Raw genomic sequence first — 18390 nt, forward strand, 5'->3', positions numbered from 1 at the left:
TCAGCTCTGAAGCCTTTTATAGAGAGGTGTGCGCCCTTCCAAATCACATCCAATCAATGTAATTTACCACAGGTAAACTCCAATCAAGATGTCGAAACATCTCGACAACGAACAAGAGAAACAGGAGGTACCTGAGCTAAATTTCAAGTGTTGTTGCAAAGGATCTGAATGCTTATGCTAATGTGATATTTCAGTTTTTCCTTTTTCAGACATTTGCAAACATTTCTAAAATTCTGATTTCACTTTGTCATTATCGGGTACGGAGTGTAGATTAATGAGAAAAAAAAATTATTTAAACAACTGTAGTATCAGGCTGCAACATGGCAAAATTGAAAAAATTGAAGGGGGTCTAAATACTTTATGAATGCACTGTATAGTAGAGTGAAAGCCTCTGCTGTTTCTTTCATATGAAGATATCTAAAACCAAAATGATGTGCTTTTAGGTATCAGCAGGACTCTATTGATTGTAATGATTACAGCCTCCATTTTGACTGCATAAATCATATTGAAGAAGATAGATTGAAGACATCAGTCATGTTATTGGCACTTAATATTTATATTTGTTCCTGATAGCACCTAGAGGAAAGAGAGGATGGAAAACTTTCCATGGAATATTGAAGGGGATGATTCTGTATCTACAAAAGGTATTGTGCTTCTGTTATATGTATATATATATATATATATCAATAACATTTCCACTGAAAATACACTGGCATTATTCATCATGTTTCCAGGAATATCTTTTATGATTTTGGGTATCCAGTTAGCCTGCCGTGAGGGTCCAAAATGATTCCAAAAGCCCCCTACTAAAATACTGCAAAAATTAAATGTTAGTGATAAGCAAATAATTTACAGAAATGCAGCAAAACACGCAATAAACTTATGGTGCTATTATTTCTTAATGGCACCCCAAATGCAGAGTGATTTTGCCACATTTGTTGTGTGACAAAATAAATGTTGCCAAATATACCTGGCTCTGTGCCAAAATCTGAAACATGCACTTTGCCACATTTGTTCAAGTGAATGGGCTGCCCTATGTGCAACGCAGAAAAAACGTGCAAAAAATGCAAGCGGTAATGCACATTTGCGCTATGCAAAGTGTGAGCCGGGTCCAGTACAGAAGGTGTGTTACTGACCCGATCACCAGGTGAAAACAAAGGGAAAAAAGCCTAAAAAAGAGATCTACACCCTCTTCCAAATTATTATGCAAATTATATTTTTCTCATTTACCGTATTTGCCGGCGTATAAGACGACTTTTTACCCCTTGAAAATCTTCTCAAAAGTCGGGGGTCGTCTTATACGCCGGTATACGGCATACTGACACTTTTTAGGGGGGCGGCGGCGGCACCGCCGGAAGGGACACTCTTCCAACGGAAGGGACACTAAGTACAGGGGTGGGCAGGGGCTGTTTCTTACCTGGCTCCGGTCCCACGACGATCCGATCCAGGAAGCGCGGCTGCTCCTTCAGTTCGGCCACTGGATGTTCGCGCGGCTGCTCGGCTCCGCCTCCTCACCGGTGATTGGCCGCCAGAACTGTAGCTCAGGAAAGGCACACAGGCGGCCAATCACCGGCGAGGGGGCGGAGCCGAGCGGCCCCGCGAAAATCGAGTGCAGGAGCAGCAGGTAAGTGTTCAGTATAGAGGTGCTGCTGCAACCACATATGCTGGCTGCAGCAGCACCATACTAGAACAGGGTCAGCAAGTGTAATTGATGTCAGTGGGAGGAATAGTGCCCCATCATTGGTGTCACTGATGCCAATGATGGAGCACTATTCCTCCCACTGACATCAATGATGGGGCACTATTCCTCCCACTGACACCAACGATGGGGCACTATTCCTCCCCCCCACTGACACCAACGATGGGGCACTATTCTCCCCCCCCCCACTGACACCAATGATGGGGCACTATTCCACCCCCCACTGACACCAATGATGGGACACCATTCCTCCCACTGACACCAATGTTGGGGCACTATTCCTCCCACTGACACCAATGATGGGGCACTATTCCCCCCCACTGATACTAATGATGGGGCACTATTCCTGCCACTGATACCAATGATGGGGCACTATTCCTCCCACTGATACCAATGATGGGGCACTATTCCTTCCACTGATACCAATGATGGGGCACTATTCCTGCCACTGATACCAATGATGGGGCACCTATTCCCCCCACTGATACTAATGATGGGGCACTATTCCCGCCACTGACACCAATGATGGGGCACCTATTCCCCCCACTGACACCAATGATGGGGCACTATTCCTGCCACTGATACCAATGATGGGGCACTATTCCTCCCACTGATACTAATGATACTAATGATGGGGCACTGTTCCTGCCACTAATGCCAATGATGGGGTACTATTCCTGCCACTAATACCAATGATGGGGCACTATTCCTCCCACTGACACCAATGATGGGGCACTATTCCTCCCACTGACACCGATGATGGGGCACTATTCCTCCCACTGACACCGATGATGGGGCACTATTCCTCCCACTGGTGTGCATTGGAAGAGGGGTAGTCTTATACGGCGAGTATAGCCCAAACACTACATTTTAGCAGGAAAAGTAGGGGGTCGTCTTATACGCCCAGCCGTCTTATACGCCGGCAAATTTAGGTATCTAAATAATTGATGTAAATAACAGTCAGCATAATTCTCATGTTATCAACTATTAAGAGTACAATTCAAATTTTATTGAACAAACCTCCGAATGATAACAGTATTTTTTTTAAACATAAAAAACTTACAATGCTGTTCCAAATTATTACGCACAGTAAGTTTCAAAACACTTTATAGGTTGTAAAGAACTGAAAATTGTCATTTGTTTATTTACTGAAATCAAAAGCTATTTCAATCAAACTTTTAACAACATTTTAACTTTTTAAACATTTTAACAGGTCACGTTACATTTTAACATAGGACCCCTTATTTGATAGCAGCTTCACAAGTCTTGCATCCATTGAACTTGTGAGTTTTTGGACAGTTTCTGCTTGAATTTGTTTGCAAGATGTCAGAATAGCCTCCCAGAGCTGCTGTTTGGATGTAAACTGCCTCCCACCCTCATAGATCTTTTGCTTGAGGATGCTCCAAAGCTTCTCAATAGGATTGAGGACAGGGGAGGATGGAGGCCACACCATGACTTTTTCTCCTTTTATCCCCATAGCAGCCATTGATGCAGAGGTATTATTTGCAGCATGAGATGGTGCATTGTCATGCATGAAGATGATTTTATTACGGAAAGCATAGTTCTTTCTTCTGTACCAGGGAAGAAAGTGCTTAGTCATAAGCTCCACATACTTTGCAGAGGTCATCTTTACACCTTCGGGGACCCTAAAGGGGCCGACCAGCTCTGTCCCCATGATTCCGGCCCAAAATATGACTCCACCACCACCTTGCTGACATCGCAGCTTTGTTGGAACAGGGTGGCCGTCCACCAACCATCCACTACTCCATCCATCTGGACCATCCAGGGTTGCACGGCACTCATCAGTGAACAGGACTGTTTGAAAATTAGTCTTCATGTATTTTTCTGCCCAATGCAGCCGTTTCTGCTTGTGAGCATTGGTTAGTGGTGGCCGAATAGAAGGTTTATGCACAGTTGCAAGACTCTGGAGGACTCTACACCTTGATGTTCGTGGGACTCCAGAGGCACCAGCAGCTTCAAATATCTGTTTGCTGCTATGTAATGGTATTTTAGCAGCTGCTCTCTTGATCCGATGCATAGATCTGGCAGAAATCTTCCTCAATGTGCCTTTATCTGCACAAACCCGTCTGTGCTCTGAATCAGCCACAAATCTCTTAATAGTGCGATGATCATGCTTAAGTTTTTGTGAAATATCTAAGGTTTTCATACCTCGTCCAAGGCATTGAACTATTTCACTCTTTTCGGCAGCAGAGAGATCCTTTTTCTTCCCCATATTGCTTGAAAATGGTGCTCTGCTTAATAATGTGGAACACCCTCCTTTAGTAGTTTTTCCTTAAATTGGGTTCACCGGCCAATCTAATTATTACAGGTGTCCGAGATTGTTTTCAGTGATCAAAAGAGCCCTGAGACACAATACTATCCATGAGTTAAACTGAAAAACAAAACATTTAATCTTTGTGACACTTAAATAGAATTTGCATAATAATTTGGAACAGGGTGTAATGCAGCCACCACCTCTAATGATTTTTAAGTTGCAATATACTACATTTTTGGTTTTGGGTTTAATACTGCTTTTAATAAACGTTCTCAGCATTGTTTTCTTACAATATAGGTTTACATATCAGCTGTTCCAACATATATCCAAAAATCCTCATTTTAAAACAGTAGTGGAGAGGGGAATTTTATAATGCTCTGAAAACAATGGTGTAGCGCTAAAATAAGTACTAAACAGAAGCATCAATAGCACATATTAGCATATAAGGACATATGAACATGTAGGTGAGTATGAACAGGAGCCAGGCGCTGTGTAGTTTTGTGATAAAAGTAATACACCTTATATGGAGGTGTGCCTTTAATAATTCATATGGTAAAAAATAGATAACCAGCTTGTGGCTTTAAGAAGCCAGGTTCCAAGATGGACGGCCCATCCGTTTAGAGGGAAGTAGTGGAATAGAATGCCTGTCAGTGCAGGGACCATGTGTATCGAACGTCCCAGCGTCCCGGATGATTTCACCACGATGTGGAGAGACGGAGGGGAGGAACTCTTGCTGGAGCCGCAGCTTTAGAAGGAAGAGGCCGGTTGCCGGGACAACATGTTTTGCGCGCATGCGCTTTATCAAGTCCTTGACTACACAGCGCCTGGCTCCTGTTCATACTTTCCACAAACCGATGTGTTTTTACCATGGCAGCAGTGGGTTTTTTCCCCACCAATCACAGTTGACATATACCATTCACTCATTTCCTTTGGGACACATCTGTGCGCTTTTATCCAGACCGAACTTGTAGGTGAGCTGTCACAAACTGCACAAGTGACCCCCCAGATAAAATATCCCCAATCAGGGGGACCGAATGACTGTGAGGCAAGTGATTCCCTATAGGGGAACACAACTAGTACACAAGTGCAAGTGTCCAACACATATAAAAAATCATGCCAGATGAAAGTCCACTGAATCCACTTATAATGTGCAAAATACAGATAAAACACATGTGGATTCAATCAGTAAGATCGTGGGGTGAGTTTGGTGCCACACTCTGTGAGATGATATCCATAAGTGACCGGAGTGCCTCCTCACCTTCTTAAAATGACCACAAGGGCCAGCTTGCATTGTGGGAAGCCCACGTATATACAGGAATTGCCACGTCACCAAAAGGACCCTCCAGGGTATGCCAGCAGACCCAATACTCCTGAACTCTCTCCAATCACCTGGTACTCATAAGCAGCCATTTCCACCACAGGATCATATCAAAAGACACATCAGTTCTTTAGGTGCATCACAGGGTTCCAAAATGCCCATCAATTCCATGGTAATGAACAACACACTGCAGGCCTCTGTCCTCTATAGTGCAGCCCTTGTGACCTCAGCAGACACCTTTCTGCACTAGGGTGCCACAGCAGACGCTGTATGCCACAGACCTGTAAAATTAAGCCAACCAGGCCCTTGTGGTCACTCTGTGTGGCACCAAACTCACCCCACGATCTTACTGATTGAATCCACATGTGTTTTATCTGTATTTTGCACATTATAAGTGGATTCAGTGGACTTTCATCTGGCATGATTTTTTATATGTGTTGGACACTTGTACTTGTGTACTAGTTGTGTTCCCCTATAGGGAATCACTTGCCTCACAGTCATTCGGTCCCCCTGATTGGGGATATTTTATCTGGGGGGTTCACTTGTGCAGTTTGTGACAGCTCACCTACATGTTCATATGTCTTTATATGCTAATATGTGCTATTGATGCTTCTGTTTAGTATTTATTTTAGCGCTACACTAGTTTTCAGAATATTTATATACTTTGTGGTTAAAGGAGGGTGTGAGCTGCTTAGGGTAGGTTGCATCCATTTTAAGCGCAGGGGGTCTTTCTCCTTATATTCTGGTTAACTTTATAATGCTGATGTTGACAGCATGGGAGTTTTTACCATAGGGCAGATTTTTTTTTTTTAAACCATAATATCTTTAAGTTGTTACCTCACAATTGCCAAAGACCTGTTAGTAAGTATGTAAAGTTTTTGTTATATTTCTTTTCTCTTGGAAGGTTCCCAACTGAGGACTTCCAGTTTACCAAGAAATAACAGTTAAGACGTGGTACAGTTTATAAGCAATGGTCTCCCTTCTTCCAATACACTGGTTTTAATTTGTAGCAAGCTTTGCATTTTTGCCTTTCCGTAAAGAATGGCATCTCCCTGAGACATCATTGCTAAATAAGCAGAAAATAATAACTGTGGGATTTTTGTTATATAAAAAAGAAAGAAATTGTAGATTCATAAAATATTTTTTTTCGATGGATATTACTCAGCATAACTATGGGAGATTTACACTCAGTGGCTGCTTATTAGGGAAACCTGCAAGTCAGTACTAATAACAGTACCAAAATGATATAGCGCTTTTGTAATCAAAAGTTGCAGTAAATCATTCTAAAACTGCAGTGGTGTAACTTCCATTCACAAGATACTGTGACCCCACAATTAAAAAGAGGTCAGAGCATGCTTATTAATATCACTTCTGGCACAACTTCTACACCCTGAACCGACTACAGGTAAGAGTGTTTATCTTCCAGAATTCCAGAGAACACTGCTGTTCTGCGATGTGCCTAGTCAACTCTCAGTAGATCTCTCCTCACTGCACCCTATTTTCTCCCAAGGTTAGGATATGTTACTAGCAGGAGTCTCAACTCACTCATGGTATCCTCTATCCAAGAGATCTCTCCACACTGCACCTTGTGCCACTGCTCCACCACTCAGCTGTTCTTTCCAGGCATTAAGAGGAAGGAACAGTCGGAGGAGCCTGAACATGGCGGCTCTGGGGAGCGTGCGGCAATAGCTCCCTGCTAAGCTCCGCTACGCGACCTCCCCAGTGACCCTCTGGAGCAGGGATTTCGGGATCCGACTCACCGGAGTCTGTCGGACAGTGGAGGAGAGGAGAGAGAGCCGGAGATGGGACCAGGGCGGTGGTGGCAGTGACGCGCTGGTCCGCCTGGCGCTTCACAGGAGAGAGGTCCGGGAGGCTGAGAGGCGAGGTGACGTGGGGGGAGCACGTGACCAGCCCCGGAGGATCTCTGGGAGAAGGAAGAAACCGTCCGGCATCCCGATGTAAGAGGGAGCCGCCGGCTTACACGTGCCCAAACACCCCCGGCCAGCTGATCGATCCTGGGTCTGGGTGACCCAGTAGAGTAAAGAGAACCACCCTGCTTTCCTGGGAAGACCTCTAACTAAAATCAGGAGGAGAAAAAGTGGAAACCCAGAGGAATCCCCCCTAGGACTGAGCTGCTGCGAAAGCCCTACATCTTAAGCTCGGAGCCACTGATTGGAGAAGAAGAACGGTGAGTGAGAGCTGCTGGGGGCTTATCGTATGGGGGATCCCCGAGTGACATAGGGGACTAAGGGGTGAAGGAGAGGAGGGGTGGATTCCCTGGGTTAAGAAAGAAAAGATGAGAAGAGCTCCAGGTGTCATAGGAGAGTAAAAACATAAGGAAAAACAGCAGGCCTGTCTGGTTCACAAATTAAAGGACTGATATAACTCCATTTTGAGAATAAGAGAAGAAATCAGAGCGTTAGAGGATATGAAGAACAAAGGCCCTAAGGGTGCAGGGCTCAAAGGGTCTCAAACAGGTACGATAAAGAAATTTACATCACAAGGAAATATTACGCCAGAAAGGGCCCAAGGCGCAAGCGCAAAAGGGGAAATGAACATTAGTTTGGGAAATAGTCCTAGATTATCAATGGGTATGAATAGTAGCTATAGCCACCTAACAACAGAGGGCTTGGAAAAAAAAGAATCAGACGGTGAACTACAAGTACCAAATAAAAAGGAGATGATAGAAATGTTCCAAAATCTGGAAAAAACGATAAAACCTGAAATGACAGCTGTGCGGAATGATTTAGGACACCTGTTATCGAGAATGGAAGAAACAGAGGAAAAAGTTAAAAACCAGGCCCAAACCATAGATAATCTAGAGAAAAAAAGAACTTACTTGGAGAAGACCCAGAAAAAATTGCTTTATAGGATGGAAGTTCAAGAAAATAAAGAAAGAAGATGTAACCTTAGAGTACGAGGAATTCCAGAGCACGTAAAAGGGGAATCACTATATGACCTAGTAGTAAAAATTCTAAACTCCATAAGAGACAGACCTGAAACAGACGGGATTAAACTGGATGGAGTGTTTAGAATAGGAAAGTTTAATCAAGCTGTGGAGAAGGAAAGATCAAGAGATACAGTGGTCCAGTTCCAAAAATTTGGGGTCAAAGATGAGATATGGAGGAAGATTAAAGGAAGATCATCAATTAAGCATGGAGACTTAAATATCCAAATTTATGCGGACTTAACACTAGAGACCCTATGGAGAAGGAGGTCCTTGAGACCCTTGTTGGAACAAATGAGAAAACAGAACGTGCAGTATAGATGGGGTACCCCAGCTTGTTTAATTGACTGGAAAAATGGTGTAACAGCATATTTGAGATACCCGGAGGAACTGAGGGATTTTTGTGACAGACTGAAACTGCAAAGAATGGTGATAGCGGGGTGGGAAGAAGAAGAAAAAGAAAGAAGGGAAATAGAAGATACAAGAAAAGAGGACTGGCAGCGGGTCGGGGGGAGGGGGGGCCCGGGAGTGGGGAGAGAAGGGAGGGAGAATTGAGAAAAATACTTTTTCCCCTTTTTTTTTTTTTTATTTTTTTTTTTTTTTCTCTTTCTTTCTCTCTCGACACCCCAGGCCCTACCTTTGTTGAAATGGTATTCCCTCAGGAGCCTCGGTTGAGGGGGGAAGTAAATATTTTTGTGTTTCCTGTGGATAGAGAGAGGGGACCTGGGGAGGTCGAAGGAGAGGCTAGCCGGCCATGGGTGGAGCTTACCCCCAAAGCATCAAATCAGTGGTGGAATTAGACCCACAAATGATTTATAGGCAGTATTTAAGCCTAAAAATGGGTAGGGGAAAAAAAAAGACAGAGGGATGGGGTGATGGGAGTCGGGTTGGAGGGAGGGAAGGAAGGGGGTATTGGGTCAACACTCTGCATGACAGTAGGGATAAAGAGGAAGAGGCAATTTGGAAGAGAGATAGAGCGAACTAAGAAGGATGGAAGAAATACAGTTTATAACCTATAATGTGAACGGGTTGAGCTGTCCAGGGAAGAAATTTAAATTGTTTAAGGAGTTACATCATAGGGCAACGTCAGTGGTATTTTTACAGGAGACACACTTTGAGATAGAGGCAAATGTGAAATTGAAATCTAAATATTATCCAACATGGTATTTTGCAGACTCTCCAATTAAAAGAGCAAAAGGGGTTGCAATAGGATTGTCAAAGAATATGAGATTTGAGTTAGAGGATAGAAGAACCGATCCGGAGGGGAGATTTTTATTCTTGAAAGGTAAAGTTCAGGGGATTGAGTGTACATTAGCCAATATATACTGCCCTAACAAGAAACCGGAGATGTATATGAAGGGTCTGTTGAAAAAATTAATGGAATTTAAAAAAGGGCGTTTGATAGTAGCAGGAGATTTAAACTTCTGTATGGACCCACAAAAGGACGCTACCTCCTCTGTGCAAAGAGAGGGGGGTAAGTCTCTGAGAGCTTTGAAAGGGGTGATGCACGATTGTCAACTGGTGGACACCTGGAGAATAATGCATATGAAAGACAGTGACTATACCTTCTTCTCTAATGCACACGAGACATACTCGAGATTAGATTACATCTTAATTGACCATCAACTTATAGAACTCCTGGTTAAAATTGAAATAGAGACAAGAACGTTCTCGGATCATGCCCCGGTCGTAATGCAAATGGGATGGGGAAGAAGGTGGACTGGAGGTTTAGGGTGGAGGTTAAATGAGGCTCTTCTTCTGGATGAGGATATAGCTCAGAAAATCGAGAAAGAGATTAAGGTATATTTTAAGGAGAACGAAACAGAGGAAGTATCGATAGCTACAGTTTGGGAAAGTCATAAGGTATTTATAAGAGGAATCTTGATTGCGGCAGGAGCAAGGAAGAAAAAAGAAAGAAGAGAGAGGGTCAGTGGGCTTCTAAAAGAAATACTGGACCTGGAGCAGATCCATAAGAAGAAATAACAAAAGATACAAGACAGAAGTTAATGGATAAAAAAAATGAGCTAGAGATGTTGATGGATGAAGAGAAGAGAATAGTGTATAACAAAGTACTAAATGAGAGATATAGATGGGGAGATAGACCAGGAAGATACTTGATGAGAGCTTTGAATAAAAAGAAAAGTAGGAATTATATAGAAAAGATAAAAAGTCCTAAGGGGGAGGTGGTCCACTCAACTAAAGAGATTATCAAAGTGTTCACGGAGTATTACAGAAAGTTATATAACATTAGTCCCCAAGGCTCTCCAAAAGAAGTTCGAGAGGGAATTAATGAAAAAAGGATGATATATTTAAAAAATGCGGGATTACCAAAACTAAGTGAAGCACAGTTGAACTCCTTGGACGTGGAAATTTCCCAGGAAGAAATTAAAACAGCATTAAGAAGTACAGGGGGAGGAAAAAGCCCAGGCCCGGATGGTTATACAGTCAAGTACTATAAGAAATATAGTGAAGTACTGTTACCCAAGCTGAAGAAGTATATGAATGCTCTGGGAGGTGGGATGGAGGTGAGGAGAGAATCTCTACAGGCCCATGTAGTACTTATTCACAAGGAGGGAAAAGATCCCTCTCAGTGCTCCAGTTATAGACCAATTTCATTGTTGAACACGGATACCAAACTGTACGCAAAGGTTCTAGCAAACAGGTTGAAAGATCTCATGCCTGATTGGATTCATGGAGATCAGGTGGACTTTGTACCAGGGAGAGAGGGGAGAGATAACGGCTTGAGAACCCTGATGCTTATTCAGAAAAGTAGAAAAGGGAAAGCCCCGGTGGTGCTCTTGTCAATTGACGCAGAGAAGGCATTTGATAGAGTGGACTGGGGCTTTATGATGGACAACTTAAAAGCGCTGGGGATAGGTGAGAGAATGCGTGAGTGGATAAGTAAATTATATAGGGAGCCTACTGCAATCATCACGGTAAATGGGGAGAGATCAGAACCCATTGGAATGTCTAATGGAACAAGACAGGGCTGCCCACTGTCTCCTTTATTATATGTGCTGTCACTTGAACCTTTGTTGTCAATAATAAGGAACAGTGGAGCGGTAAAGGGAATTCAGATAGAAACTATAGAACATAAAGTAGCGGCCTTTGCGGACGACTTATTGTTCTATGTGGGGAACCCCCGAATAACACTTCCAAATATAATGAAGATCCTGAAGGAGTATGGTGAATTATCAAATTTAAAAATTAATCCAACAAAAACAGAGATCTTGAATATTAATATATCAAAGAATGAAAAAGAAAAACTACAAAAAGAATTCCCCTTCATATGGAGAGAAAAAGATATAAAATACCTAGGAATAAAACTCACTGTCTCATCTAAGCATTTATATAGATTAAACTATATTTCTTTGATAAACAAGATTAGGGAAGATTTAAAAACACTAGAAGGAGGAAACCCATCCTGGATAGGACGTATTAACCTAGTCAAAATGGTAATTATACCTAAAATATTGTATAGATTTCAAATGGTACCAATTAAAATTCCAGAGGCCTTCTTTAAGTTAATAAAAAAAATATTAACAAGATATATATGGAAGAATAAAAAACCTAGAATATCATATGAAACATTAAGTAGGACTAAATAGAAAGGGGGAATGGGTCTGCCAGATGTCAAGAGATACTATAAAGCAGTGGTTTTAGCAAGAATATATGACTGGACATTTAACCATAAGGGAAAAAGTTGGGTAACAATTGAAAATGATCTTAGTGGAATCAGATTGAGTCAGATGATATGGGTTCCAGCACAGTTTAGAGGAAATAAAGAAAGCACAAGTATCTACACTTTAAATGTTTTAAGGGTATGGGACAACTTACACAAAAACATGCAATGGGAATTTAATTCTATATTAATGCCTCTTACAAATACTGAGTACTTTCCCCCGGGAAAGGATAAGATATCAGGGAGATGGTTTAGAAAGGAGGATATCCAACTGAGAGATGTTTTGGTGGAGGGGGAATTGAGACCACTTAAAGAATTAATAGAGAAGAAGGGAGATATCTTCACTAGAATAGATGAGTGGAAATACCATCAATTGAAATGTTTTATTGGAAATCTCCCGAAACCTTTGAGATTAAAACAGGAGTGGAATATGTTTGAAAGGCTGTTAGAAACACGAAGGGATGGGAAGCACGGTATTTCAAAAATTTATAGAATACTCACAGAATTAGACACAAACACAAAGTTAATTTTTATAACAAAATGGGAAAGGGATATGGAAGTAGTGTTCGATGAGGACAAACAGAGAAAGATATTTAGATTGATACACGAGAACATTAGTATGAGAGAGGTTGAGATTAATTATAAGTGTGTGACACAATGGCACATTACACCGAGTGTTGAGCACAAGATGAATGGGGAAAATTCAAAAATGTGTTGGAGAGGATGTGGAGAGATAGGCACGGTGTTTCACATATGGTGGGAATGTCCGAAAATCCAAGTTTTTTGGAAGATAATAGTCAAATTGATTGAAGAAATAACGGGAATTGACATAGGGTTAGACCCAACGACGTGCTTTCTACACAATGTGGAGACATCAGTAAATAAATATAAAGAGTCAGGTGTATGGTACTACTTAAACGCGGCGAAAGGTTTGATACCTAAGTTTTGGCAGAAATCTGAGGTACCGAAGGAGGAAGACTGGATTAATAGAGTAAACCAGATTGGTAGAATGGAAAAATCATACCATATGCAGGAAGATAGAATGGGAGTATATTATATGAGATGGGAAAAGTGGGAAAAAGCAGGATTGAAAGAGAAATATAGAAAATTATAAACTAGGACGTTATATAAAAGTTGATAAGCCTCGAGAGACTAGGATGAGTTAGGTCTGCAGAGGGGGAGGGGGGGTGGGAAGGGTTGGGGTGGGTTGGGAAAGAAAAGAGTTTTTAGAAGGGGAAATGTAGAAATGTTATAAAGGTCTATTTATATGTGAATTGTTTCCCTGTATGGGTATTTGTATTAATATGAAAAATGTAATAAATATTTAAATTAAAAAAAAAAAAAGAGGAAGGAACAGTCTCACAGAAGTCATCAGGACACAGAAAACACACAAGTTGCCACTCGGTGACAAACAATCCGAAGAAAAGATACTGTATATCTGGCAGTCAGGGTAGCACTATGATGCTAGAACAGAGAACACACATCAAACAGAGCCCTCCACTGCCATGTCACAACTGCCAAAGGAAACTTTGTTTCCTGTAGTCCCCTTGCACCTTGTCTCGTTAACAAAATATTAATAATTTCATTAGGGATGTATGGTTCTGTGATGAAGGAGGTTGTAGGGGAACTCAATTTGTCAAGTCTGTCCTCCTCTGACCCATCTGGCTTTAGGAAAATAGGACTAAATGTTGTTCCTAATTACTTGTTTCCCCTTTTGAAGTGACCTTAACTTTCAAACTAAGATAAAAAAGTAGCTGTGCATGTAGCTTCCAGGCGTAAATCTGACATCTATTTTCTGTGGTCTTTTGACATTTGGGTGCAGTAATACTTGTGCTCTTTGTATTTTAGGAGGAATATAAACCAGGAAAGCCTATTTCTGAAGAAGACTTGAAAAATGCAATCAGCATACATCATTCTTTGGCTACCAGAGCATCCGACTATAACAAAAGGCCAAATGTCTTCTACCTGCGAACAGCAGACTGGAGAGTATTCCTCTTTCAGGCTCAGTGAGTCCTAATAACACTTACAATAAATGTCTGATCTGTACTTCTTGTTTCAGGATCCAGCTCTATGATATATTACTGTACTTTAAGTGTGAAGACTTCTTTACCCGCCTCCTTCCAGTCCACCTAATGAGCTCTGCAGAGAAACCAATCTGCTGCCATTTTTTTTGTCAAACCTTAAAATGGTTCTAAAGCCTTAAGGTTTTTCACCTTCATGCATTCTTTGCATTAAGGTAAATAACCTTCTGTGCTGCACAATATCCCCCAGCCCCCCCTTATTCTTACCTGAGCCCAATCCCATCCTACGATGTGCATAAGAGCAGCAGCAAGCTGTGCCGAGGGAGTGGGGGGGTGGGACTGAGCCATCCGCTCTGTGTCACTGGACACAGATAGGGCGGCTCGGGATCGAGCCCACATGGATGCCCCCATGGAAATTGGCTTTTTTTTTCTGCCAAAGCTTAATTGAAAAAGCTGGAGCTGACTGGCTACTATGCATAGCTGCACTAGATTTTGCATTCTACAGTTTTAGTAAATCAACGCCATTGCAGAAACATTTCACAACCTTATGGAAAGTTTATTTTGCCAAATGCAGACCTAATCAATCATGCAGTCAATCTCTTTTTCCTTGTATTACACAGAGAACAAAAGCCAGTAGAGGTCCCTGAAGATGGCTTGAATATCAGATGATTTTGCTTAAATCTGACCATAATTCGAGCCATGGGTGGCTCTGAAAGAACCACGCAGTCTTGACAAATGATTTAAAAATTTACTTAAACAGATGGAAAATTATCAAACAGTTACTGTATCCTATCAAATGTAGTCACTGTTTGGCAGTGCCAGCAGATGTAAAACATTCAGTAAAATGATTTATATATGGCTGCTGATTAAGTAGAATGTATGACAGCTTTATTTGATGAATGCTGTTTTTTTTTCCCTAGAAATACAGAACAGATGCATTCATGGATTACACGTATTAATGTGGTGGCAGCTATGTTTTCTGCTCCCCCATTCCCAGCTGCAATTGGATCTCATAAGAAATTCAGCCGACCTCTTCTTCCCAGTGCCATCACCCGCCTGTCCCAGGTATTTAAAGTGTATGTCATGGCAAAAACAAAACTCTCTCTCTCTCTCTCTCTCTCTCTCTCTCTCTATATATATATATATATATATATATATATATATATATATAGTATATCACTGCACAGAAGATGACAAACATGACAGCATTATAGTGTGCTACTACCTTCCCATCTGAGCTGACAACATAACATGTTTTGAGCTCTAAAATCCTAAGCATGTGGTGTCAGCCCTGCCTACTTCATTTCTGATGGATTACGAAGAACTCAGCCCCCATCCTTCTACTCCTAACCTTTCCTTGTTCACTGGCAGAGAGTATAGGAAGTTATCAGCTCACAATATTTCAGGCAAAATTAATTTTTGTACTTGTCAAACAGATTCAAATGTATTTTTAGCAGACCAAAAGGGAGCAAAAAAGGGTTTATATAGTGTACACTTTAACCATTTCTTCGGGCCGGTTGTGGAAACTCAGGAAAACATGCAAAACAAGGGAGTGGGCTTTTCAACCTCATGTTCAAGCCTTTTCAAACAGATCTGTTGATTCATGATTTGCATGGAATGCTTTACAGTCATATAATGTCATAAATGTTCACCTTTATTAATTCACATAAATACTAGCAACCTGGGGGCGGACTGACCATTTGGAAACTCGGGCACTGCCCGAGGGCCCGGAGTCAGTAGGGGGCCCCATGAGATGCCCCTGGTACCTTTTTCATAGGCATTTTTGAGTTTGGGCAAGGACACAGGAGCCCCATGATCCCCTATTGCCCGGGGGCCCCATGACTTGTCAGTCCACCCCTGCTAGTACCAGTTATATTATGGCACACTATGAATCCCATATAACAAAGCAATAATCATTGTCACATGCTTGAAAAGCAGGCTGATTCTATTAAAAAATGAAATGTCATTAAAATGTAAACTGTTTGTTGTTGTACTTTGTAATATTGTGAAAACCTTGGTGACCTTTTTAATTACAGTATTTGCAGTTATTTGGACATTGCCATATAGAAAATAGCAAATGCTAGGAGAAAGTTGTTTTAATATATAATATTATGATATTGGCTAAGAGGTATTTAATGTATTTATCACAAACAACATTTTTTAATGGATTTATGTTTATATTTAGGAGGAACAGGTGAAAACACATGAGGCTAAATTCAAGAGCATGTCATCTAGCCTAATAGAACATCGTACGTCTCCTCCAGATAAGAAGGTGAAAGGAAAAGAAATGGATGAATTTAAACAGAAGGAAGACTACCTAGAATTTGAGGTACATATTACACATTATAATCTGATATAGCTCTGTCAGTTCCTTCTAACTGTCCAAAGTGGAAAGCATGACAATGAGGAATGTAACACAAGTTTCACCCACAATATACAGCACTTACATAATTATATAAAGTGCAAACAACTATTGTACAAGTACTTTATATATATCCTTCAAATCAATACATTTGTCCATATAGTGCAACAGTTCCTTCAAAAAAAGTGCAATGGTGTATAACTCCTCCTCCGTGTAAATAAAGTGCTTCATGCAATTCCACCACTTCCAATCTCTGTTCTTTGTGCTCCACTTCACCTTTGTGTACCACCACCATTACTGAGAACTCACCAGACAGCCATGACCTTTTCAATCAAGAGTTGGTCTATATGCGCTTGTTTGTATATAAAGGATCCCCTCTCCAGTGGGTCACTCCACTATGCTCCTCACTTATGACTTCACCAAGGGTATCATATATTTAGGAGGGAAAAAGAGACTCCAATAGTAAAATACCATTTATTAAAAAATCACATAACAAACATTAAAACCATTGGTTATAGTGCTCATATTTAACAGTGCATTGCGCCCTGCACATGGGTTTGAACGCTCAAACTCATACCCGACCCGCCCTGCCTCTTATCACTCAGGCCAAGCTTGTCTCGCCACTGCCGAATTACTGGACTGTCACTTCCTGTAGCTTCGCCTCGATGTATATTTGTAAGCGGCCTGAGACAAGCTTGTATTGTGGAAGTGGCCTGAGTGATGAGAGGCAGGGTAGGCCAGGGTGGTTAACTCTCTCTGTAGCAGCTTGCAGTATCAGGTGTGACAATAGGTATCATTGATCTTAACATAAATTATGACTAAATGTAGAATAGGAAGCAGCAAAGCTGTCAGCATAGTCAGTACACTTCAAGGGAGCTGGAGTAACTCTGGGAATTTTGACTGTATTAGGCATAAATGGTTAAGTTCAGTCTGCAGCAAAGGCAAAAGCGCAATACATCTACACTACTAAGGCTAGTCATACATGATAACATTTCTCCTGGTCAGCCCATCCACCTAAACAGTGAGGATGGAGGAATAGCCCCTGCCAGCTATTGCATTCTGACAGCCACTTCTTCTGAATGGTTGCAGTCACTGTTCAGCCAGGACTTTGCTGCCCAGCTTCTTCAATTCTCAGATCAAAGTTTGTTGGGCTGGATGGTGCCTACAACTCAAATTTCTGCTGATTCAATGGGAATCAGCCAATATTCAAGTCATACCTAGCCAGCAAATGACAGCTAATCAAATGATTTTTGCAGGGGTATCTGTGACTAACAACATTTGAAACATAGTGGCACAGTTAGTCTGGCTGAAAAAAGACAAAAGTCCATCCAGTTCAACCATTAAAAAAAAAGTTATAATTAAAGTTATAATAGTTCTCAAGAGAGAATAAATTCAGTTCCACTAATGTTTCCTCATAGCTGAGCTCCTCCAATACTGGCTTCTCTTCTATACAGAAACCTTAGCAATTTAGTTTTCCTTAACATTCCTCCTAATGGGGCCCCCTCCTACTCCAGGCCAAAAAGCATCCATATAGGCTGCTATAAAGAAAAAATTACCAGAAGGGGCTTAGTAATTAGAATGCTAGTCTGCACCCACTATCTCAAACACTTTAGTTGAAAGAAGGTTTTCCTCCGCTTGTGATAAAAGATAACATTGTAACAGACTGTAACATAACACATAGATCTCTGAGATTTTAGCCAGAATCTAATTAAACAATAACTGGCACTATGAATAAGCTCAGCTGCCGCCTCCTTTAACCTTGTTGGGAATTCCAAATGATCTGAAACAGTAAGAAAGCAAAGGGGCAACAAAAACCCAATAGCGCAGTATATAAAGGATTAATTGAACAGGTAAATTAAAATACACACACAATTTTAATTGCCCTCGCAAAATTAATATTGGTGTCTAACATCGATAACAAGTAGTTGATGAACTGACTTCGGGAACACCTATCAAAGTGCCAGCCAGTGTAAAGCTGCCTGCCTACAAAAGCAGCTGAACCTGCTTCACTCTTTTAGTTTAGTTCCTGTTGTGTGTTCATTTTAATTTATGTGTTCAATACATCCTTTACATAGTGCAGTGTTGG

The 18390-nt window shown here is 41.3% G+C and overlaps 1 protein-coding gene across 1 annotated transcript in view; it reads left to right on the forward strand.

Moving 5' to 3' along the window:
- Positions 1-18390, forward strand: part of LOC149462225 (PH and SEC7 domain-containing protein 1-like) — a 455877-nt gene that overhangs the window by 431620 nt on the left and 5867 nt on the right. The window contains exons 12-15 of the mRNA XM_089677241.1: positions 574-644; positions 13770-13927; positions 14863-15007; positions 16128-16271. Of these exons, the coding sequence (XP_089533367.1) occupies positions 574-644; positions 13770-13927; positions 14863-15007; positions 16128-16271 (518 nt within the window). The remainder of the gene's footprint in view (positions 1-573; positions 645-13769; positions 13928-14862; positions 15008-16127; positions 16272-18390) is intronic.

Source organism: Staurois parvus, unplaced genomic scaffold, assembly GCF_062004578.1.
Source record: "Staurois parvus isolate SC_StPar_1 unplaced genomic scaffold, SC_StPar_1.0 ptg000182l, whole genome shotgun sequence".
Classification (NCBI taxonomy): domain Eukaryota; kingdom Metazoa; phylum Chordata; class Amphibia; order Anura; family Ranidae; genus Staurois; species Staurois parvus.